At 42.4% G+C, this 24597-nt stretch overlaps 2 protein-coding genes and 1 long non-coding RNA gene across 3 annotated transcripts in view; 1 reads left to right on the forward strand and 2 right to left on the reverse strand.

Moving 5' to 3' along the window:
- Window positions 1–10427, forward strand: part of nectin1b (nectin cell adhesion molecule 1b) — a 419153-nt gene extending 408726 nt beyond the window's left edge. Inside the window, exon 11 of the mRNA XM_052468740.1 lies at window positions 8339–10427. The gene's annotated coding sequence lies outside the window, so the exon portion shown is untranslated. The remainder of the gene's footprint in view (window positions 1–8338) is intronic.
- A 441-nt stretch (window positions 10428–10868) lies between these two features.
- On the reverse strand, window positions 10869–13142 carry LOC127909051 (uncharacterized). The gene is made up of 3 exons (XM_052468921.1): window positions 13128–13142; window positions 12344–12606; window positions 10869–11669 (listed from the first exon to the last, which is right to left on the reverse strand). Exons 1-3 carry the CDS (start codon window positions 13140–13142, stop codon window positions 10979–10981), a joined length of 969 nt encoding a protein of 322 aa, XP_052324881.1. The 3' UTR covers window positions 10869–10978.
- On the reverse strand, window positions 11726–12246 carry LOC127908945 (uncharacterized). The gene is made up of 4 exons (XR_008069137.1): window positions 12203–12246; window positions 12091–12118; window positions 11924–12007; window positions 11726–11754 (listed from the first exon to the last, which is right to left on the reverse strand). It is a non-coding gene; the product is annotated as an uncharacterized LOC127908945 (long non-coding RNA).
- Window positions 13143–24597: the final 11455 nt, after the last annotated feature.

The following is a 24597-nucleotide window of genomic DNA, read 5'->3' on the forward strand; positions in this document are numbered from 1 at the left end:
CAGTGATTTCTCCAGAGTCCTGGAAATAAGGCCTCATACACAGGGAAGTAGTGGTTGTAGACGTCTAATGAATTCTATCAGACCTCCAAATCACAGCTGTGGTTGTAGATATCTAATGAATTCAGTCAGACCTCTAAATCACAGCTGTTGATGCAGACGTCTAATGAATTCTGTCAGACCTCCAAATCACAGCTGTGGTTGTAGATATCTAATGAATTCTGTCAGACCTCCAAATCACAGCTGTTGATGCAGACGTCTAATGAATTCTGTCAGACCTCCAAATCACAGCTGTGGTTGTAGATATCTAATGAATTCTGTCAGACCCTCAAATCACAGCTGTGGTTGTCGACGTCTAATGAAGTCTGTCAGACCCTCAAATCACAGCTGTGGTTGTAGATATCTAATGAATTCTGTCAGACCCTCAAATCACAGCTGTTGATGCAGACGTCTAATGAATTCTATCAGACCCTCAAATCACAGCTGTGGTTGTAGATATCTAACGAATTCAGTCAGACCTCCAAATCACAGCTGTGGTTGTAGATATCTAATGAATTCTGTCAGACCTCCAAATCATAGCTGTGGTTGTAGATATCTAATGAATTCTGTCAGACCTCCAAATCACAGCTGTGGTTGTAGACGTCTAATGAATTCTGTCAGACCCTCAAATCATAGCTGTTGTTGTCGCCGTCTAATGAATTCTGTCAGACCTCCAAATCACAGCTGTGGTTGTAGATATCTAATGAATTCTGTCAGACCTCCAAATCACAGCTGTGGTTGTAGATATCTAATGAATTCTGTCAGACCTCCAAATCACAGCTGTGGTTGTAGATATCTAATGAATTCTGTCAGACCTCCAAATCACAGCTGTGGTTGTAGATATCTAATGAATTCTGTCAGACCTCCAAATCACAGCTGTGGTTGTAGATATCTAATGAATTCAGTCAGACCTCCAAATCACAGCTGTGGTTGTAGATATCTAATGAATTCAGTCAGACCTCCAAATCACAGCTGTGGTTGTAGATATCTAATGAATTCAGTCAGACCTCCAAATCACAGCTGTGGTTGTAGACGTCTAATGAATTCTATCAGACCCTCAAATCACAGCTGTTGATGTAGACGTCTAATGAATTCAGTCAGACCTCTAAATCACAGCTGTGGTTGTCGACGTCTAATGAAGTCTGTCAGACCCTCAAATCACAGCTGTTGTTGTAGACGTCTAATGAATTCAGTCAGACCTCTAAATCACAGCTGTGGTTGTCGACGTCTAATGAAGTCTGTCAGACCTCCAAATCACAGCTGTTGTTGTAGATGTCTAATGAATTCAGTCAGACCTCCAAATCACAGCTGTGGTTGTAGATATCTAATGAATTCTGTCAAACCTCTAAATCACAGCTGTTGATGCAGACGTCTAATGAATTCTGTCAGACCCTCAAATCACAGCTGTGGTTGTCGACGTCTAATGAATTCTGTCAGACCCTCTTGGTTGCTCTTCCCAAAACCAGTCATATTACTAAAGGATCTGACACTTTATTTTAAATTTTTTTGCCTAAATTGACACGAAATGTAACGTCCTGTAGCTTAATACGTAAAGCAAGGGTATACACATTCTTGATACCATTTGTAAGGAAACACTTTATGGAAATGTGAAAGAATAAAAATCATTAGATCTGGTGATACAAAGAAAAAAACATGTTAGGCCACAATGTATTATTCCTGTTTAGGCACAATTTAGATGTTGGCCAATAGATGGCAGCAGTGTATGTGCAACGTTTTAGACTGATCCAATGAACCATTGAATTTCTGTTCAAAATGTTGTATCAAGTCCGCTCAAATGTGCCTAATTGGTTTATTGATACATTTTCAAGTTCATAACTGTGCACTCTCCTCAAACAATAGCATCGTATTCTTTCACTGTAATAGCTACTGTAAATTGGACAGTGTAGTTAGATTAACATGAATTTAAGCTTTCTGCCCATATCAGATATGTCTATGTCCTGGGAAATGTTCTTGTTACTTACAACCTCTTGATCCTGTAGAGGTTTTAAAAGTACGTTCTTTCCATTGTTAATGCTTTCCCTCCTGAGGCCTTATTTGTCAAACTATGTTGATCTTCAACTTTAAACAGTAACAGTGCCTCCAGAGATAAATAATTAAAGCGATACGCAGAATGTCTAGTCCCCTCAAACTCACGTCTGGACCTTTGGTCTAGTCAATGAATTGGGAGTCTGGACCTCTGGTCTAGTCAATGACTTGGGAGTGTGGACCTCTGGTCTAGTCAATGACTTGGGAGTGTGGACCAGGAGGGTTAGTTAATGACTTGGGAGTGTGGACCCGGAGGGCTAGTTAATGACTTGGGAGTGTGGACCCGGAGGGCTAGTTAATGACTTGGGAGTGTGGACCAGGCAGGCTAGTTAATGACTTGGGAGTGTGGACCAGGCGGGCTAGTTAATGACTTGGGAGTGTGGACCCGGAGGGCTAGTTAATGACTTGGGAGTGTGGACCAGGAGGGCTAGTTAATGACTTGGGAGTGTGGACCTGGAGGACTAGTTAATCAAATCAAATCAAGTGTATTTATATAGCCCTTCGTACATCAGCTGATATCTCAAAGTGCTGTACAGAAACCCAGCCTAAAACCCCAAACAGCAAGCAATGCAGGTGTAGAAGCACGGTGGCTAGGAAAAACTCCCTAGAAAGGCCAAAACCTAGGAAGAAACCTAGAGAGGAACCAGGCTATGTGGGGTGGCCAGTCCTCTTCTGGATGTGCCGGGTGGAGATTATAACAGAACATGGCCAAGATGTTCAAATGTTCATAAATGACCAGCATGGTCAAATAATAGTAAGGCAGAACAGTTGAAACTGGAGCAGCAGCATGGCCAGGTGGACTGGGGACAGCAAGGAGTCATCATGTCAGGTAGTCCTGGGGCATGGTCCTAGGACTCAGGTCAGTTGAAACTGGAGCAGCAGCATGGCCAGGTGGACTGGGGACAGCAAGGAGTCATCATGTCAGGTAGTCCTGGGGCATGGTCCTAGGACTCAGGTCAGTTGAAACTGGAGCAGCAGCATGGCCAGGTGGACTGAGGACAGCAAGGACTCATCATGTCAGGTAGTCCTGGGGCATGGTCCTAGGGCTCAGGTCAGTTGAAACTGGAGCAGCAGCGTGGACTGGGGACAGCAAGGACTCATCATGTCAGGTAGTCCTGGGGCATGGTCCTAGGGCTCAGGTCAGTTGAAACTGGAGCAGCAGCATGGCCAGGTGGACTGGGGACAGCAAGGACTCATCATGTCAGGTAGTCCTGGGGCATGGTCCTCGGGCTCAGGTCCTCCGAGAGAGAGAAAGAAAGAAGGAGAGAATTAGAGAACGCACACTTAGATTCACACAGGACACCGAATAGGACAGGAGAAGTACTCCAGATATAACAAACTGACCCTAGCCCCCCGACACATAAACTACTGCAGCATAAATACTGGAGGCTGAGACAGGAGGGGTCAGGAGACACTGTGGCCCCATCCGAGGACACCCCCGGACAGGGCCAAACAGGAAGGATATGACCCCTGACATCTGTCTTGTCTTCAGCTCATCTGTCTTGTCTTCAGCTCATCTGTCTTGTCTTTCTGTCTTCATATGTTGATGCCGGTCACATGTCTTTGTTGATCCCCTTTTCCCTTATCTGTTGGGTATTGTTTGTTTGAAATTACATTTGTTGGTCAATGTTTTGGGCTAGAAATGGTTGAACTTGGTATAAACGTTAAATCCTTTGCCCTATACAGTATGTGTTCTGATCCCTTTACAAAAATGTATATATGTTTTCCACGCTCAACCCAAACTGTCTGCTACCACAGGTATCATTCCAGCTGACAACCCTCCCTCTGCTCAACCCATACCTATTATTATTATTATTATTATTATTATTATTATTATTGTTCTAGATAAGTGAAGATGTCTGTTTGTCCTGCAACAGGCCATACTGTAACCCCCCCTTTTTCAAATGATTGTATAATTTTTGTTGTATTATCTGTGGATTTGTTGCCCCTACCAACGAACAGATCTGGGATCCTCCTTATCATAGATGTAAAGATGCTGGGGGGCAGTTTGTAAGTTGATGTTTCATCTCCCTTTTCTCATCTTTAATATTATTTTGTTTTTATGTTTACATACTGTTTGCCTGTCATTTCAACTAATCAGCATTACATTCACGTTTGTTTTTAGGATGTCTATGTAAAAGTTGATTAGACTAATTGTCTAATTTGATTTAGAGTAAAAATGTTTGTAGTAATCAATGTTCCCTCTAAACTGCACTCGTATGCGGCCGCGCAGGGACTGACACAGAGAATAAATTAAACTGCACTCGTACGCGGCCGCGCAGGGACTGACACAGAGAATAAATTAAACTGCACTTGTACGCGGCCGCGCAGGGACTGACACAGAGAATAAATATCAGCCCACACAGAGAAGCACGAGATTGAACTTCACTCACCTTTCTCGTTTTCCCCTTTAGTTAATTCTATCAAAGTTTCCCTCTACTGTGGGAATTGTGATTGAATCAATACAATATTAGCCACTTTCAATGCAACATACTGACACAAAACAAACGGTGCAAGATATTTTCTTGTAGGCAGAGTATATTGGAGTAGTATTCTATTGCATTGACAGCCATGACTCAGACCCATACTCTACACAGACCGGTGCGCCATAACCAATCAGAGCTATAGTATCCCTATATGCAAATAGACCCTTACTATATATGGATCTGTGCCCTTCACTTTGAACTGGACTGTGTTTACAGCATGAGTGGTTGCGAGTAGATTTGCTTGTTTTAAGATCAAAGCGAGAGCTGCATGTAGCTACGTGTGCATATTTGTTCATATCCTTTGCCAGTTAGTGAGTTATTAGCCCAGTTATAGATAATGTGTAGTCAGGAATAGGGGAGTGATTACTTCCTGCAAGAGCACAAAATGTGCACATTTCTAGACATCTTTGAAAAGAAAGTCAGGTAAAGAGTTTTTTTCTGTCTTAAAGGGGCAGTGTTGTATTTTGAGACAGTCTTGAACAAGTAGCCAATAGGCAGAGGGTAGCATCATTTGTCTGATTCTCTGTAATAATGGATTGGGAATAATAACCTATTTTATTTTGTGATGTGGTTTCTTACATCAAACAACACAACAACATGTTCAGTCACCTTGTCTGAAGGAAAAGTGGTTAAACAGGTTCATGTAAATCACAACCATTTTTTTTTCAAAAGTCTCATGGAATGTAGGCCTATATTGAACACCACACATTGGCTGCTACTGTAGGTTGAATGATAGAACAGCTATGTCCATGTTAAAATGTTATGGGATGCATTTGTCCATTGTTTTTGATGCTAGGCCACTCTGGCAGGCCTACATTATGATCAAACAGCCACAGTAGTCTACTTGGCCACTGTTATAACTGTAACTTAAAGCGGGTACAGCCTCAGTGTTCACAGTAAACACTCGCCAGAAGGTGCCAGAAATACGTGCCAGAAGTTTGCGCTCAGCAGACCTGAAACTTGCTCAGTGCCACATTCTTTGGAGGGAGCATTGGTAGTAAGCATGCCGCTTTATTGAAATCACAAATACGGAAGTTACTTAATAAGTAATAACTATCTTCACATTCAAACAAATATTTTATAAAATTAAGTTTTCGAAGAGGAAGTTGCACAATTGAATTAACTATAAATGCGGAAGCAAGTTTGATCAACTATCAATACACAGTATGATAATCAACTGAGATGAAGCAACAATTAATTAATCTCACTTTAATATCAAGGGAAAATATGTATGTTAAAACCATGTTAAAAGATACACCCTACCGATCAGAAGTTTGGGGTCACTTAGAAATGTCCTTGTTTTATAAAGAAAAACAGTTTTTTTTGTCCATTAAAATAGATAACATCAACTTGATCAGAAATACAGTGTAGACTTTGTTAATGTTGTAAATTACTATTGTAGCTGGAAACTGCAGATTTTTTAATGGAATATCTACATAGGCATAGAGAGGCCCATTATTAGCAACCATCACTCCTGTGTTCCAATGGCACATTATTTTTTAATACATTTTTATTTCACCTTTATTTAACCAGGTAGGCTAGTTGAGAACACCTTTATTTAACCAGGTAGGCCAGTTGAGAACACCTTTATTTAACCAGGTAGGCCAGTTGAGAACACCTTTATTTAACCAGGTAGGCTAGTTGAGAACACCTTTATTTAACCAGGTAGGCTAGTTGAGAACACCTTTATTTAACCAGGTAGGCCAGTTGAGAACACCTTTATTTAACCAGGCAGGCTAGTTGAGAACACCTTTATTTAACCAGGTAGGCCAGTTGGAACACCTTTATTTAACCAGGTGCTGTTGAGAACAGATTTAACCAGGGAGGCCAGTTGAGAACACCTTTATTTAACCAGGTAGGCCAGTTGAGAACACCTTTATTTAACCAGGTAGGCTAGTTGAGAACACCTTTATTTAACCAGGGAGGCCAGTTGAGAACACCTTTATTTAACCATGGGTTGTGTACAGGTGGGCTATTTACAGATGGGCTGTGTACAGATGGGCTATTTACAGATGGGCTATTTACAGATGGGCTATTTACAGATGGACTATTTACAGATGGGCTGTGTACAGCTGGGCTGTGTACAGATGGGCTGTGTACAGATGGGCTGTGTACAGATGGGCTATTTACAGATGGGCTATTTACAGATGGGCTATTTACAGATGGGCTATTTACAGATGGGCTGTGTACAGATGGGCTGTGTACAGATGGGCTGTGTACAGATGGGCTGTGTACAGATGGGCTGTGTACAGATGGGCTGTGTACAGATGGGCTATTTACAGATGGGCTATTTACAGATGGGCTATTTACAGATGGGCTATTTACAGATGGGCTATTTACAGATGGGATATTTACAGATGGGCTATTTACAGATGGGATGTGTACAGCTGCAGCGATCAGTAAGCTGCTCTGATAGCTGACGCTTAAAGTTAGTGAGGGAGATATACGTCTCCAACTTCAGTGATTTTTGCAATTCGTTCCAGTCATTGGCAGCCGAGAACTGGAAGGAAAGGGGGCCAAAGGAGATGTTGGCTTTGGCAGATGACCTGTGAAATATACCTGCTGGACGCGTGTTACGATTGGGTGTTGCTATGGTGACCAGTGAGCTGAGATAAGGCAGGGCTTTACCTAGCAAAGACTTCTAGATGACCTGGAGCCAGTGGGTTTGGTGACGAATATGTAGCGAGGACCAGCCAACGACAGCATACAGGTCGCAGTGGTGGGTAGCATATGGGGCTTTGGTGACATTGTGTTAGCTAATCCAAGTTTATAATTTTAAAAGGCTATTTGATCATTAGAAAACCCTTTTGCAAATATGTTAGCACAGCTGAAAGCTGTTGTGCTGATTTAAAGAAGCATTTACAACTGGCCTTCTTTAGACTAGTTGAGTATCTGCAGCATCAGCATTTGTGGGTTCGATTGCATGCACAAAATGGCCAGAAACAAAGATCTTTCTTCTAAAACTCATCAGTCTATTCTTGTTCTGAGAAATGAATTGCCAACAAACTGAAGATCTCGTGCAACGCTGTGTACTACTCCCTTCACAGAACAGTACAAACTGGATCGAACCAGAATAGAATGAGAAGTGGGTGGCCCCGGTGCACAACTGAGCAAGAGGACAAGTACATTAGTGTCTAGTTTGAGAAACAGATGCCTCACAAGTCCTCAACTGGCAGCTTCAGTAAATAGTACCCGCAAAACACCAGTCTCAATGTCAACAGTGAAGAGGCAACTCCTTTTTGATTGAGTATCCAGCAGTCTAGCATTAAACCTCTGAGTATCCAAGCATTAAACTGCTGATTGAGTATCCAGCAGTCTAGCATTAAACCTCTGATTGAGTATCCAGCAGTCTAGCATTAAACCTCTGATTGAGTATCCAGTAGTCTAGCATTAAACTGCTGATTGAGTATTCAGCAGACTAGCATTAAACCTCTCACAAGATTGACTAATCGATATTAATTTACTTTGTTGCTATCTAAGCTAATGAGGTGGGTATCTTTAATGACTCCACCCCCCTCCCCTGATGAAATGTTACATTTAGTTGGTCTTATACCAGTTTAATCACAGTGTAAATACTGCTGTAGAAACATTGTGTTACAAGTGTAATAAATTGTTATCACACAGATATAAAACAAAAAATTACTGTAAAGTGTTACTTATGTTTGTTGTTTGATTACGGAAGTTTCAACGAACTCTCACTGCCATGTTGATATTTGTTTATAGCTGACACTAAAATGGTCTGTTCGCTTTGACTCTCTTTGTTTCCACAGAACTGTGGGTGGCAAGAACTATCAAACCCGGCTGAACATGTGAGCTACCATCCAGTCTACAACAAGGAACAATGTCTCGAGTCTCAACCCGCTCAGACCTACAGCAATTCTGTTACCTTCTTACCCCAGAACCCCTACACACATCCTCTCTCAAACAACCCCCTGTACCCCGCCAGCTATCCCGCCCAAGGTCAGGGCGAGGCTCCCCGGCCCCTATTCCCTAAGGAGCAGTCCGTGTGACCCACTTATATATTTTACAGCACTGTAAGAGACATCATCATTCTGAAATACATCAAGCTACACCAAGCTTTGCTGTAAGAGTTTCTATGCTATGCCCCTGCCCCATCACCACCACTGTCTCTCTGTCTGTCCTATGAGCCTGATGATGGAGTGGGCATCCCCTGCTATGATGGAAGGGTCAGTTGTTTGTGGACAAGAACCCCTTGTGTGTTGTGCGCTGCATGTTCCACTGAGGCTATCAGTAGGACCCCCTCATCTTGTTCTGCTATTATAGACACTTTCTCACTCCACTTTACCTCACTGTCCTAATGGATCACTGTTCTTCAACCTTTACTCTCTACTTCACATGGACCTAGCTATCTTACTGTCTTCACCTCACTGTCCTAATGGATCTTATTATTATTTTTTATATATATATATATTTGGACACATGGATATTTGAGTTAAATTCATTGATAAAGGTAACTGAATATTTACTAAGAAAATGTTATGCAATTAATATAAACAAAAATGCAATGTCCTTATGCAGAAAACGTGAGTATACCCCTTCCTTTACAATGGCTGAACTTAGAATCAGGTGCAACAAAAAAGGTGCATTAAGGAAGTCATTAGAGAGTACCTTGGGAGGGTCCAGCCTTCCATAAAGATTAGAAACTTGGTTTTAACCATATGGCTGTGTGGTTACACATCATGCCAAGATCAAAAGACTTCTGAGGCCCTCAGAAGAAACCCATGAGTCTGGGAGGGGTTACATATCCATTTCCACGCAATCTGAAGTACATTGTTCCACTGTCCGACGGATCATCCACAAATGGAGAAAATTCTAGACCACTGGCAACATACATAGGACAGGTCTTCCCACCAAAATTAACCCAAGAGCTGACCGAAAGAAAGAATATCAAGACACCACTGCCGTTTGCCAGACAACACCTGGGTAAAGACCACAACTACTAGAACAATGTGCTCTGGACAGATGAGTCAACGGTGGAGTTGTTTGGCCGCAATGCTAGACGCCACATTTGATGAAAACGAAACACTGCCTTTGAACAGAATAACCTCATACCAACAGTAAAGCATGGAGACGGTGGCATTATGGTTTGGGGCTGCTTTGCTGCCTCAGGGCCTAGCCAACGTGCCATCATTGAGTCAACCATGAATTCCATACTGTAATAGAGAATTCTTGAGGAGAATGTGAGGCCATCTGTCAAGAAGCTAAAGCTGAACCGAATATGGATCTTCCAACAGGACAATGATCCAAAACACACAAGCAAAGCTACAACAGAATGGCAAAAAAATAAGAAATGGAGGGTTATGGAATGGCCGAGTCAAATCCCAGATCTCAATCCTGTAGAAATGGAGGGTTATGGTATAGCCAAGTCAAAGCCCAGATCTCAGTCCTGTAGAAATGGAGGGTTATGGAATGGCCGAGTCAAAGCCCAGATCTCAGTCCTGTCCAAATGGAGGGTTATGGTATGGCCAAGTCAAAGCCCAGATCTCAGTCCTGTAGAAATGGAGGGTTATGGAATGGCCGAGTCAAAGCCCAGATCTCAGTCCTGTCCAAATGGAGGGTTATGGAATGGCCGAGTCAAAGCCCAGATCTCAGTCCTGTAGAAATGGAGGGTTATGGAATGGCCGAGTCAAAGCCCAGATCTCAGTCCTGTCCAAATGGAGGGTTATGGTATGGCCAAGTCAAAGCCCAGATCTCAGTCCTGTAGAAATGGAGGGTTATGGAATGGCCGAGTCAAAGCCCAGATCTCAGTCCTGTCCAAATGGAGGGTTATGGAATGGCCGAGTCAAAGCCCAGATCTCAGTCCTGTAGAAATGGAGGGTTATGGAATGGCCGAGTCAAAGCCCAGATCTCAGTCCTGTCCAAATGGAGGGTTATGGAATGGCCAAGTCAAAGCTCAGATCTCAGTCCTGTAGAAATGGAGGGTTATGGAATGGCCGAGTCAAAGCCCAGATCTCAGTCCTGTCCAAATGGAGGGTTATGGTATGGCCAAGTCAAAGCTCAGATCTCAGTCCTGTAGAAATGCTTCCGGGGGACTTGAAGCAGGCTGTGCATGCCAGAAAGCCCTGGAACATAACACAGTTGAATCAGTACTGTAAAGAAGAGCGGGCAGACATTACTCCCAGTCGATGTAAGAGACTAATAGACAGTTACTAGAAATGGCTGCATTAAAATTATTTCAGCCAAGGGTGGAAACACCAGCTATTGAAGCTAGGGGCGCACTTATTTTTTTGTGCACTTATGGAATTGCATTTCTGCAGTTTTTGATGAATAAATAGTGTTGAAGTGAAGATGACATATACATCTGTCCAAATAAATAAAACAAAGACAACCTTCCGGGGGTTACTTACTTTTTACCATGACTGTACACCATGGTGTAACTCAAGATTGTATTATACTATTTTACCTTTTCTCTTCCCACAGTAGTAGTGACCTCTTTTCTCTTCCCACAGTAGTAGTGACCTATTTTCTCTTCCCACAGTAGTAGTGACCTCTTTCTCTTCCCACAGTAGTAGTGACCTCTTTCTCTTCCCACAGTAGTAGTGACCTCGTTTCTCTTCCCACAGTAGTAGTGACCTCTTTCTCTTCCCACAGTAGTAGTGACCTCTTTCTCTTCCCACAGTAGTAGTGACCTCTTTCTCTTCCCACAGTAGTAGTGACCTCTTTCTCTTCCCACTGTAGTAGTGAACTCTTTCTCTTCCCACTGTAGTAGTGACCTCGTTTCTCTTCCCACAGTAGTAGTGACCTCTTTCTCTTCCCACAGTAGTAGTGACCTCTTTCTCTTCCCACAGTAGTAGTGACCTCTTTCTCTTCCCACTGTAGTAGTGACCTCGTTTCTCTTCCCACTGTAGTAGTGACCTCTCTCTTCCCACAGTAGTAGTGACCTCTTTCTCTTCCCACAGTAGTAGTGACCTATTTTCTCTTCCCACAGTAGTAGTGATCTCTTTTTCTTCCCACAGTAGTAGTGAGCTCTTTCTCTTCCCACTGTAGTAGTGACCTATTTTCTCTTCCCACAGTAGTAGTGACCTCTTTCTCTTCCCACAGTAGTAGTGACCTATTTTCTCTTCCCACAGTAGTAGTGATCTCTTTTTCTTCCCACAGTAGTAGTGAGCTCTTTCTCTTCCCACTGTAGTAGTGACCTCGTTTCTCTTCCCACAGTAGTAGTGACCTCTTTCTCTTTCCACAGTAGTAGTGACCTCTTTCTCTTCCCACAGTAGTAGTGACCTCTTTCTCTTCCCACAGTAGTAGTGACCTCTTTCTCTTCCCACTGTAGTAGTGAACTCTTTCTCTTCCCACTGTAGTAGTGACCTCGTTTCTCTTCCCACTGTAGTAGTGACCTCTTTCTCTTCCCACAGTAGTAGTGACCTCTTTCTCTTCCCACAGTAGTAGTGACCTCTTTCTCTTCCCACTGTAGTAGTGACCTCGTTTCTCTTCCCACTGTAGTAGTGACCTCTCTCTTCCCACAGTAGTAGTGACCTCTTTCTCTTCCCACAGTAGTAGTGACCTCTTTCTCTTCCCACTGTAGTAGTGACCTCTTTCTCTTCCCACAGTAGTAGTGATCTCTTTCTCTTCCCACGTTAGTAGTGACCTCTTTCTCTTCCCACAGTAGTAGTGACCTCTTTCTCTTCCCACTGTAGTAGTGACCTCGTTTCTCTTCCCACTATAGTAGTGACCTCTTTCTCTTCCCACAGTAGTAGTGACCTCTTTCTCTTCCCACAGTAGTAGTGACCTCTTTCTCTTCCCACAGTAGTAGTGACCTCTTTCTCTTCCCACAGTAGTAGTGACCTCTTTCTCTTCCCACTGTAGTAGTGACCTCGTTTCTATTCCCACAGTAGTAGTGATCTTGTTTCTCTTCCCCCAGTAGTAGTGACCTCTTTCTCTTCCCACTGTAGTAGTGACCTCTTTCTCTTCCCACAGTAGTAGTGACCTCTTTCTCTTCCCACAGTAGTAGTGACCTCTTTCTCTTCCCACAGTAGTAGTGATCTCTTTCTCTTCCCACAGTAGTAGTGAAATATTTTCTCTAGGTTACTATACACTTTTGTATATAATTGCTTTTTGTTTTATGTTTGTTAAAACTAATTTGCTTGCTTCTTTATAAATACTTACATGTTTGTGTGATTGAGTGTGTACTGTTATTTCATCACCATTGGTTTTAGTAATAATAAATATTGAATAAATATTGATAGTGAATGACAGGATATCTAAACAGGATAATTTGCAGTTCATCCTAGATTACTCCTCACAATGTCCAGACCATATATAACAACAAGCTAATGGTTCTAGATCTAAGTACTGTTTTAGTTTTTTTATATATATCATTTACTGGTAGTTGCCAAAGAAATAGAGCATGCCAGGTTTGGGGTCAATACCATTTCAAATCCAGTCAATTCAGGACGTACACTCAAATTCCAATTCTCTTCAATGCTTTTCAATGAGAAACATTTTGAACTGAAATTGGGTTAACTTTCTGAATTGACTGAAATCGAAATGGTATTGACCCCAATCCTGGAGAATACCATATTGTAGTTCATGACAGCATACCATATTGTAGTTCATGACAGCATACCATACTGTAGTTCATTACAGCATACCTTACTGTAGTTCATTACACCCTACCATACTGTAGTTCATGACAGCATACCATACTGTAGTTCATTAGAGCATACCATACTGTAGTTCATTACACCCTACCATATTGTAGTTCATGACAGCATACCATACTGTAGTTCATGAAACCCTACCATACTGTAGTTCATGACAGCATACCATATTGTAGTTCATTACAGCATACCTTACTGTAGTTCATTACACCCTACCATATTGTAGTTCATGACAGCATACCATACTGTAGTTCATTACAGCATACCTTACTGTAGTTCATTACACCCTACCATATTGTAGTTCATCACAGCATACCATACTGTAGTTCATGAAACCATACCATACTGTAGTTCATGACAGCATACCATACTGTAGTTCATAATAGCATACCATACTGTAGTTCATGACACCCTACCATATTGTAGTTCATGACAGCATACCATACTGTAGTTCATAATAGCATACCATACTGTAGTTCATGAAACCCTACCATATTGTAGTTCATGACAGCATACCATACTGTAGTTCATGAAACCCTACCATACTGTAGTTCATGACAGCATACCATACTGTAGTTCATGAAACCCTACCATATTGTAGTTCATGACACCCTACCATACTGTAGTTCATGACACCCTACCATACTGTAGTTCATGACAGCATACCATACTGTAGTTCATGACACCCTACCATACTGTAGTTCATGACAGCATACCATACTGTAGTTCATGACACCTTACCATACTGTAGTTCATGACACCTTACCATACTGTAGTTCATGACACTACCATACCATACTGTAGTGTAGTTCATGACAGCATACCATACTGTAGTTCATGACAGCATACCATACTGTAGTTCATGACAGCATACCATACTGTAGTTCATGACACCCTACCATACTGTAGTTCATGACAGCATACCATACTGTAGTTCATGACAGCATACCATACTGTAGTTCATGAAACCCTACCATACTGTAGTTCATGACACCCTACCATACTGTAGTTCATGACAGCATACCATACTGTAGTTCATGACAGCATACCCTACTGTAGTTCATGAAACCCTACCATACTGTAGTTCATGACAGCATACCATACTGTAGTTCATGACACCCTACCATACTGTAGTTCATGAAACCCTACCATACTGTAGTTCATGACAGCATACCATACTGTAGTTCATGACAGCATACCATACTGTAGTTCATGACAGCATACCATATTGTAGTTCATGACAGCATACCATATTGTAGTTCATGACAGCATTCCATATTGTAGTTCATGACAGCATACCATATTGTAGTTCATGACAGCATACCATACTGTAGTTCATGACAGCATACCATACTGTAGTTCATGAAACCCTACCATACTGTAGTTCATGAAACCCTACCATACTGTAGTTCATGACAGCATACCCTACTGTAGTTCATTACACCCTACCATACTGTAGTTCATGACACCCTACCATATTGTAGTTCATGACAGCATACCATATTGTAGTTCATGACAGCATACCATACTGTAGTTCATGACAGCATACCATACTGTAGTTCATGACACCCTACCATACTGTAGTTCATGACAGCATACCATACTGTAGTTCATGACAGCATACCATACTGTAGTTCATGACAGCATACCCTACTGTAGTTCATGAAACCCTACCATACTGTAGTTCATGACAGCATACCATACTGTAGTTCATGACAGCATACCATACTGTAGTTCATGACACCCTACCATACTGTAGTTCATGAAACCCTACCATACTGTAGTTCATGACAGCATACCATACTGTAGTTCATGACAGCATACCATACTGTAGTTCATGACAGCATACCATATTGTAGTTCATGACAGCATACCATATTGTAGTTCATGACAGCATACCATACTGTAGTTCATGACACCTTACCATACTGTAGTTCATGAAACCCTACCATACTGTAGTTCATGACACCATACCATACTGTAGTTCATGACAGCATACCCTACTGTAGTTCATTACACCCTACCATACTGTAGTTCATAATAGCATACCATATTGTAGTTCATGACAGCATACCATATTGTAGTTCATGACAGCATACCATACTGTAGTTCATGAAACCCTACCATACTGTAGTTCATGAAACCCTACCATACTGTAGTTCATGAAACCCTACCATACTGTAGTTCATGACAGCATACCCTACTGTAGTTCATAATAGCATACCATATTGTAGTTCATGACAGCATACCATATTGTAGTTCATGACAGCATACCATACTGTAGTTCATGACAGCATACCATACTGTAGTTCATGACAGCATACCTTACTGTAGTTCATGACAGCATACCCTACTGTAGTTCATGACACCCTACCATACTGTAGTTCATGACAGCATACCATACTGTAGTTCATGACAGCATACCCTACTGTAGTTCATGACAGCATACCATATTGTAGTTCATAACAGCATACCATACTGTAGTTCATGACAGCATACCATACTGTAGTTCATGACAGCATACCATACTGTAGTTCATGACAGCATACCATACTGTAGTTCATGACAGCATACCCTACTGTAGTTCATGACACCCTACCATACTGTAGTTCATGACACCTTACCATACTGTAGTTCATGACACCCTACCATACTGTAGTTCATGACACCCTACCATACTGTAGTTCATGACACCCTACCATACTGTAGTTCATGACACCCTACCATACTGTAGTTCATGACACCTTACCATACTGTAGTTCATAACAGCATACCATATTGTAGTTCATGACAGCATACCATACTGTAGTTCATGACAGCATACCATACTGTAGTTCATGACAGCATACCATACTGTAGTTCATAACAGCATACCATATTGTAGTTCATGACAGCATACCATACTGTAGTTCATGACAGCATACCATACTGTAGTTCATGAAACCCTACCATACTGTAGTTCATGACACCCTACCATACTGTAGTTCATGACACCCTACCATACTGTAGTTCATGACATGTTAATTTGTTTTCATGACAACATCCATTTTGTCTGCTGGGAATGGTATTGACCCCAATCCTGTAGATTGACCCCAATATGTAGTAGGTTTGAAATGGACAATACTTTCCCATTTTACGTCAACAGCGCTGGCTTGCTCTCCATATCTGTATGTGAAATAGCTCAACTCAGAGATGTAATGAGGTCCATTGTGTTTTGTGGCATATAACAAAGTTATTATAAGGAAGGACGTCATCAGACTGGCAGGTCCAATAGACACATTTAACAATCAAACACCAACAAGGGCTGTCATCAAAGAACTTGAATGAGCGAATATTGATTTTTTTGGTGTATTTTAGAAATGTGATTTTGCTGTAATGTTTTGATGATAGCTTGAGGGTGGTCAGGAGACTACTTCAACCCACACCTTTCTCTGTCTGATAGCTTGAGGGTGGTCAGGAGACTACTCAACCCACACCTTTCTCTGTCTGATAGCTTGAGGGTGGTCAGGAGACTATTCAACCCACACCTTTCTCAGTCTGATAGCTTGAGGGTGGTCAGGAGACTACTTCAACCCAAACCTTTCTCTGTCTGATTTCAAGATTTTTGAACATGATTTTTAGAATTATTTTGATATAAAGAGTTTCAAATCAAAAGATCTAACGCTCATCTTGCATGTTATTGTATTTGAGAATGATCAGTAATTAACCAGGCTGCGTAGGACCAGGCTACGTAGGACCAGGCTACGTAGGACCAGGCTACACTGTGACAATGCTGATTTCAGACAGTCTGAAACTGCTGATGAAGTGTATTACTGCTGTAAAATGCTGCTGTATGGAAACACTGGAACACATCCTGATCATGTAACACCATTACTATTGCTGATCTCCTCCACATCCTCCTCATCCTCCTCCTCCACATCATATTCCTCCTCCTCCACATCCTCCTCCTCCTCCACATCCTATCCTCCACATCCTCCTCCTCCTCCACATCCTCCTCATCCTCCTCCTCCACATCATATTCCTCCTCCTCCACATCCTCCTCCTCCTCCAAATCCTATTCCTCCTCCTCCTCCACATCCTCCTCATCCTCCTCCTCCTCCACATCCTATTCCTCCTCCTCCTCCAAATCCTCATTCCCCTTCTCCTCTTCCTCCTCATCTTCCCTCTCCTCTTCCTTCTTCTTCTTCTCCACATCCTCCTCCTCCTCCTCATCATCATCATCATCATCATCCTCCTCCTCCTCCACATCCTATTCCTCCTCCTCCTCCTCCACATCCTCCTCATCCTCCTCCTCCTATTCCTTGTCCTCTTCCTCCACACCCTCCTCCACATCATCATCCTCCTCGTTCACATCATCCATATCCTCATCATCATCCATATCCTCATCATCATCCATATCCTCCTCCTCCTCCTCCTCCACATCCTCTTCCTCCTCCATCATTCTCCTCCTCCTCCTCCTCCTCCTCCTCCTCCACCTCCTCCATCATTCTCCTATGCCTCCTATTATTATTGTATTATTTGCAATATAAGCTACAAACTGCTGCATTTGTGGACACTAAACAGTTATGTTGTCTGCGGTATTGGAGAAACAACAATTGCTCTCTAACTTGTGTTAGCGGTAGATTTTCACAACCTTTTCCATATTACAGAGTTTTATAAAACTAACTTTGTAGTGCGCATAACTAAACATTATACTGTATATGCCTCTTATTGCATTGCAATGTAGTTATTTTGAATGGTCTACTGAAGATGACTGCCATGCATCTACTTTCCGTCTCTCTCCTCTGGTTTCACATATGAAGTGTTTTCCGTGGAAAGGGGATCTGGTCTGATCTGGATCAATGTGGAAATATGAACTTGTAATCATTGTGAGTGTTGCCACTGCTAGGGAACTCTAAAATACTGTTTGAGACACTTCAACTTAGATTTTTTACAGGGGTTTATTGTTTGATGTAAATATTAACAATGTATCTGATGTGTCAAAAGAAACTGAGGCAGTTAAACATTAAACTTCATGTTATGTTGTTTGTAATCTTTGTTTATTTAACTCACCAGTCAGAAACCCCACTGTACAGTTTATATGACCGTTCAAAGGAGTCAGTCAGTGTCACATCCCATATTGAATTCCAGTAATGGTATGGCACATGGAATGCTGAATTTATGTCACACTAATAACAGGAACCAGGAATGGGACATGAGTAAGCTGAATTTATGTCACACTAATAACAGGAACCAGGAATGGGACATGAGTAAGCTGAATTTATGTCACACTAATAACAGGAACCAGGAATGGGACATGAGTAAGCTGAATTTATGTCACACTAATAACAGGAACCAGGAATGGGACATGAGTAAGCTGAATTTATGTCACACTAATAACAGGAACCAGGAATGGGACATGAGTAAGCTGAATTTATGTCACACTAATAACAGGAACCAGGAATGGGACATGAGTAAGCTGAATTTATGTCACACTAATAACAGGAACCAGGAATGGGACATGAGTAAGCTGAATTTATGTCACACTAATAACAGGAACCAGGAATGGGACATGAGTACGCTGAATTTATGTCACACTACAAAAGGACGTCAGAGTACAAAAATCAGTTTAACCTTGCGTAATACACTAGATGCAGTCGCACCCCTAAAAACATTTGTCATAAGAAACTAGCTCCCTGGTTTACAGAAAATACCTAAGCTCTGAAGCAAGCTTCCGGAAAATTGGAACGGAAATGGCGTCACTCCAAACTGGAAGTCTTCCGACTGTCACGTTCGTCATAATGACGAGACCAAGGCACAGCGTGAGTAGAGTTCCACGGAATTTTAATAAACTGAAACTCGCCTAACAAAACAACAAACAACCAAATGAAACGTGACGCTACTGATGTGCACTAAGGCAACTATACATAGACAAGATCCCGCAACACAAATGAGGTAAATGGCTACCTAAATATGATCCCTAATCAAAGACAAAGATAGACAGCGGTCTCTGATTAGGAACCATATCAGGCAGCAGGGTAGCCTAGTGGTTAGAGCGGTGGACTAGTAACCGGAAGGTTGCAAGTTCAAACATCCGAGCTGACAAGGTACAAATCTGTCGTTCTGCCCCTGAACAGGCAGTTCACCCACTGTTATTAGGCCGTCATTGAAAATAATAATTGTTTCTTGAATCTTGGGGGCACTATTTTCATTTTTGAAAAAATAACGTTCCCTATGTAAACAGGCTATTTTGTCAGGACAAGATGCTAGAATATGCAGATAATTGACAGCTTTAGGATAGAAAACACTCTATAGTTTCCAAAAAATATTGTCTGTGAGTATCACAGTACTGATAGTGTAGGCGAAAGCCTGAGAAAAATCCAATTAGAAAGTGACTCTTATTTAGAAACCTCTGCGTTCCTATGCGTCCCTATTGAGCAGTGAATGAGATATAATTTACATTTACATTTAAGTCATTTAGCAGACGCTCTTATCCAGAGCGACTTACAAATTGGTGCATTCACCTTATGACATCCAGTGGAACAGCCACTTTACAATAGTGCATCTAAATCTTTTAAGGGGGGTGAGAAGGATTACTTTATCCTATCCTAGGTATTCCTTAAAGAGGTGGGGTTTCAGGTGTCTCCGGAAGGTGGTGATTGACTCCGCTGTCCTGGCGTCGTGAGGGAGTTTGTTCCACCATTGGGGGCCAGAGCAGCGAACAGTTTTGACTGGGCTGAGCGGGAACTGTACTTCCTCAGTGGTAGGGAGGCGAGCAGGCCAGAGGTGGATGAACGCAGTGCCCTTGTTTGGGTGTAGGGCCTGATCAGAGCCTGGAGGTACTGAGGTGCCGTTCCCCTCACAGCTCCGTAGGCAAGCACCATGGTCTTGTAGCGGATGCGAGCTTCAACTGGAAGCCAGTGGAGAGAGCGGAGGAGCGGGGTGACGTGAGAGAACTTGGGAAGGTTGAACACCAGACGGGCTGCGGCGTTCTGGATGAGTTGTAGGGGTTTAATGGCACAGGCAGGGAGCCCAGCCAACAGCGAGTTGCAGTAATCCAGACGGGAGATGACAAGTGCCTGGATTAGGACCTGCGCCGCTTCCTGTGTGAGGCAGGGTCGTACTCTGCGGATGTTGTAGAGCATGAACCTACAGGAACGGGCCACCGCCTTGATGTTAGTTGAGAACGACAGGGTGTTGTCCAGGATCACGCCAAGGTTCTTAGCGCTCTGGGAGGAGGACACAATGGAGTTGTCAACCGTGATGGCGAGATCATGGAACGGGCAGTCCTTCCCGGGAGGAAGAGCAGCTCCGTCTTGCCGAGGTTCAGCTTGAGGTGGTGATCCGTCATCCACACTGATATGTCTGCCAGACATGCAGAGATGCGATTCGCCACCTGGTCATCAGAAGGGGGAAAGGAGAAGATTAATTGTGTGTCGTCTGCATAGCAATGATAGGAGAGACCATGTGAGGTTATGACAGAGCCAAGTGACTTGGTGTATAGCGAGAATAGGAGAGGGCCTAGAACAGAGCCCTGGGGGACACCAGTGGTGAGAGCGCGTGGTGAGGAGACAGATTCTCGCCACGCCACCTGGTAGGAGCGACCTGTCAGGTAGGACGCAATCCAAGCGTGGGCCGCGCCGGAGATGCCCAACTCGGAGAGGGTGGAGAGGAGGATCTGATGGTTCACAGTATCGAAGGCAGCCGATAGGTCTAGAAGGATGAGAGCAGAGGAGAGAGAGTTAGCTTTAGCGGTGCGGAGCGCCTCCGTGATACAGAGAAGAGCAGTCTCAGTTGAATGACTAGTCTTGAAACCTGACTGATTTGGATCAAGAAGGTCATTCTGAGAGAGATAGCGGGAGAGCTGGCCAAGGACGGCACGTTCAAGAGTTTTGGAGAGAAAAGAAAGAAGGGATACTGGTCTGTAGTTGTTGACATCGGAGGGATCGAGTGTAGGTTTTTTCAGAAGGGTGCAACTCTCGCTCTCTTGAAGACGGAAGGGACGTAGCCAGCGGTCAGGGATGAGTTGATGAGCGAGGTGAGGTAAGGGAGAAGGTCTCCGGAAATGGTCTGGAGAAGAGAGGAGGGGATAGGGTCAAGCGGGCAGGTTGTTGGGTGGCCGGCCGTCACAAGACGCGAGATTTCATCTGGAGAGAGAGGGGAGAAAGAGGTCAGAGCACAGGGTAGGGCAGTGTGAGCAGAACCAGCGGTGTCGTTTGACTTAGCAAACGAGGATCGGATGTCGAAGTCATCTGCAGAGAGGGAGGAGGGGGGGGAGGGGGAGGAGGATTCAGGAGGGAGGAGAAGGTGGCAAAGAGCTTCCTGGGGTTAGAGGCAGATGCAGATGCTTGGAATTTAGAGTGGTAGAAAGTGGCTTTAGCAGCAGAGACAGAGGAGGAAAATGTAGAGAGGAGGGAGTGAAAGGATGCCAGGTCCGCAGGGAGGCGAGTTTTCCTCCATTTCCGCTCGGCTGCCCGGAGCCCTGTTCAACCAGATTCCTTTTTCCATAGATGTGTCTAGTGTCACAATACATAGTTTCAGGCTTTTATTTTGACAAATGAACGTCAACATTGCGTCAGTGGTCAGCTGAAGTCTCTCAGTGTTTTGTGCGTAAAGGACAAATGCGGCCATTGTTTCTCTCTATCCTACTAAGAAGCCATCTGTCCCGGTTGATATGTTATCGAATAGATATTTGAAAAACACCTTGAGGATTGATTATAAACAACGTTTGCCATGTTTCTGTTGATATTATGGAGCTAACTTGGAATATTTTTCGGCATTGCCGTGACCGCAATTTCCGGTCGAATTCTCAGCCAAACGTGAAGAACTAACGGAGTTATATCGGCTACAAAAATAATATTTTTGGTAAAAAGGAACATTTGCTATCTAACTGGGAGTCTTGTGAGTGAAAACATCTGAAGCTCATCAAAGGTAAACGATTTAACTTGATTGCTTTTCTGATTTTCGTGACCAGGTTGCCTGCTGCTAGCTAGGTATAATGCTATGCTAGGCTATCGATAAACTTACACAAATGCTTGTCTTGCTTTGGCTGTAAAGCATATTTTCAAAATTTGAGATGACATGGTGATTAACAAAAGGCTAAGCTGTGTTTCAATATATTTCACTTGTGATTTAATGAATAGGAATATTTTCTAGTAATATTTATGTCCGTTGCGTTATGCTAATTAGTGTCAGTTGATGATTACGCTCCCGTATCCGGGATGGGTAGTTACAAGATTAACTGACTTGCCAATTAAATAAAGGTAAAATAAATAAATATCAGGCCAACGTACACATACAAAAACCCCTAGACCTTAACCTTAGACATACATAAACTAGAGTACCCACCCTAGTCACACCCTGACCTACCCAAAACATATAGAAAAACAAAGATACTGTATCTAAGGTCAGGGCGTCATAGCACTGAGACTGTACTAGTGAAGGTGGTAAATTACTTTTAAACCTCTTGAAACTAGGGGGCGCTATTTTCATTTTTGGAAAAATAACGTTCCCAAAGTAAACAGGCTATTTTTCAGGACCAGATAATAGAATATGCATATAATTGACAGCTTAGGGTAGGAAACACTCTAAAGTTTCCAAAACTGTAAAAATATTGTCTGTGAGTATAACATAACTGATATTGCAGGCAAAAGCCTGAGAAAATTCCAATCAGGAAGTGACTCTTATTTAGAAACCTCTGCATTCCTATGCATCCCTATTGAGCAGTGAAAGGGATATCAACCAGATTCCTTTTTCTATGGCTTCCCTAATGTGTCTAGTGGTACAATACATCGTTTCAGGCTTTTATTTAGAAAAATGAGCGTGAGTGACAACATTGCGTCAGTGGTCAGCTGGTGGCTCTCAGAGTGATATGTGCGTAATAGACAAATGCGGCCATTGTTTCTCTCGCTTCTACTTAGAAGCCAACTGACCCGGTTGATATACTATCGAATAGATATTTGAAAAACACCTTGAGGATTGATTATAAAAAGCCATGTTTCTGTCAATATTATGGATCTAATTTGGAATAGTTTTCGGCGTTGTCGTGACCGCAATTTCCGATCGATTTCTCAGCCAAACGTGAAGAACAAACAGAGCTATTTCGGCTACAAAAATAATCTTTATGGAAAAAAGGAACATTTGCTATCTTACTGGGAGTCTTGTGAGTGAAAACATCCAAAGGTCATCAAAGGTAAACGAAGGTAAACGATTTAATTTGATTGCTTTTCTGATTTTCGTGACCAGGTTGCCTGCTGCTAGCTAGGCTTAATGCTATGCTAGGCTATCGATAAACACAAATGCTTGTCTTGCTTTGCTGTTAAGCATAATTTCAAAATCTGAGATGACAGGGTGATTAACAAAAGGCTAAGCTGTGTTTCAATATATTTCACTTGTGATTTCATGAATATGAATATTTTCTAGTCATATTTTTTTGTCCGTTGCATTATGCTAATTTCTGTCAGTTGATGACAATTCTCCCGGACCCGGGAGCGGTAGTTCCAAGAGGTTTTCATGCTGTCAGACTGAGGAGCTGCATCTGTCCTCATGCTCCTAGACCTTAGTGCTGCTTTTGATACCATCGATCATTACATTCTTTTGGAGAGATTGGAAACCCAAATTGGTCTATACGAACAAGTTCTGGCCTGGTTTAGATCTTATCTGTCGGAAAGATATCAGTTTGTCTCTGTGGATGGTTTATCCTCTGACAAATCAACTGTAAATGTCAGTGATCCTCAAGGTTCCGTTTTAGGACCACTTTAATTTTCACTATATATTTTACCTCTTGGTGATGTCATTCGGAAACATAATGTTAACTTTCACTGCTATGCGGATGACAGACAGCTGTACATTTCGATGAAACATGGTGAAGCCCCAAAATTGCCCTCCCTGGAAGCCTGTGTTTCAGACATAAGGAAATGGATGGCTGAAAATGTTCTACTTTTAAACTCAGACAAAGCAGAAATGCTTGAGAATGAATCTTGATGGTTGTACAGTCGTCTCAAATAAAACTGTGAAGGACCTCGGCGTTACTCTGGGCCCTGATCTCTCATTTGACAAACAAATCAAGACTGTTTCAAGGACAGATTTTTTTCCATCTACGTATGTTAGGATTTCTATGAATAAATGACCAAAAAATATCCCCATTTCAAATAGAACTGTAACTAAGTAAACTTATACTCGGTTTTATTACGTATATCTGATTTACAATATGAGTTCATAAGTGAGGGATTGTGGAGCCCGAAACAGGGGGTAATTAAATAAAATAAATACCATTCCAGCCAGGTTGGAGAAGATTGGAAGTGTTTTTTTAAGTAAGCAGGAAAGGTAATTAACCTATGGTTGAACCGACGCAACTTAGGTCTGGGATGTTTAGATAAGGCAGTGAGGCTTTCCCAGGTTTTCCGTTAACTGGAACTGTCAGCTAAGTGGTG

The sequence above is a fragment of the Oncorhynchus keta genome, chromosome 18 (genome assembly GCF_023373465.1).
Source record: "Oncorhynchus keta strain PuntledgeMale-10-30-2019 chromosome 18, Oket_V2, whole genome shotgun sequence".
Lineage (NCBI taxonomy): Eukaryota > Metazoa > Chordata > Actinopteri > Salmoniformes > Salmonidae > Oncorhynchus > Oncorhynchus keta.

Coding starts and splice junctions, on each gene's coding strand:
- LOC127909051 (XM_052468921.1), bottom strand. Junction 11,670..12,343: donor TACTGTGGGAAGAGAAAGAG/GTCACTACTACT, acceptor GAAGAAAAAGAG/ATCACTACTACTGTGGGAAG.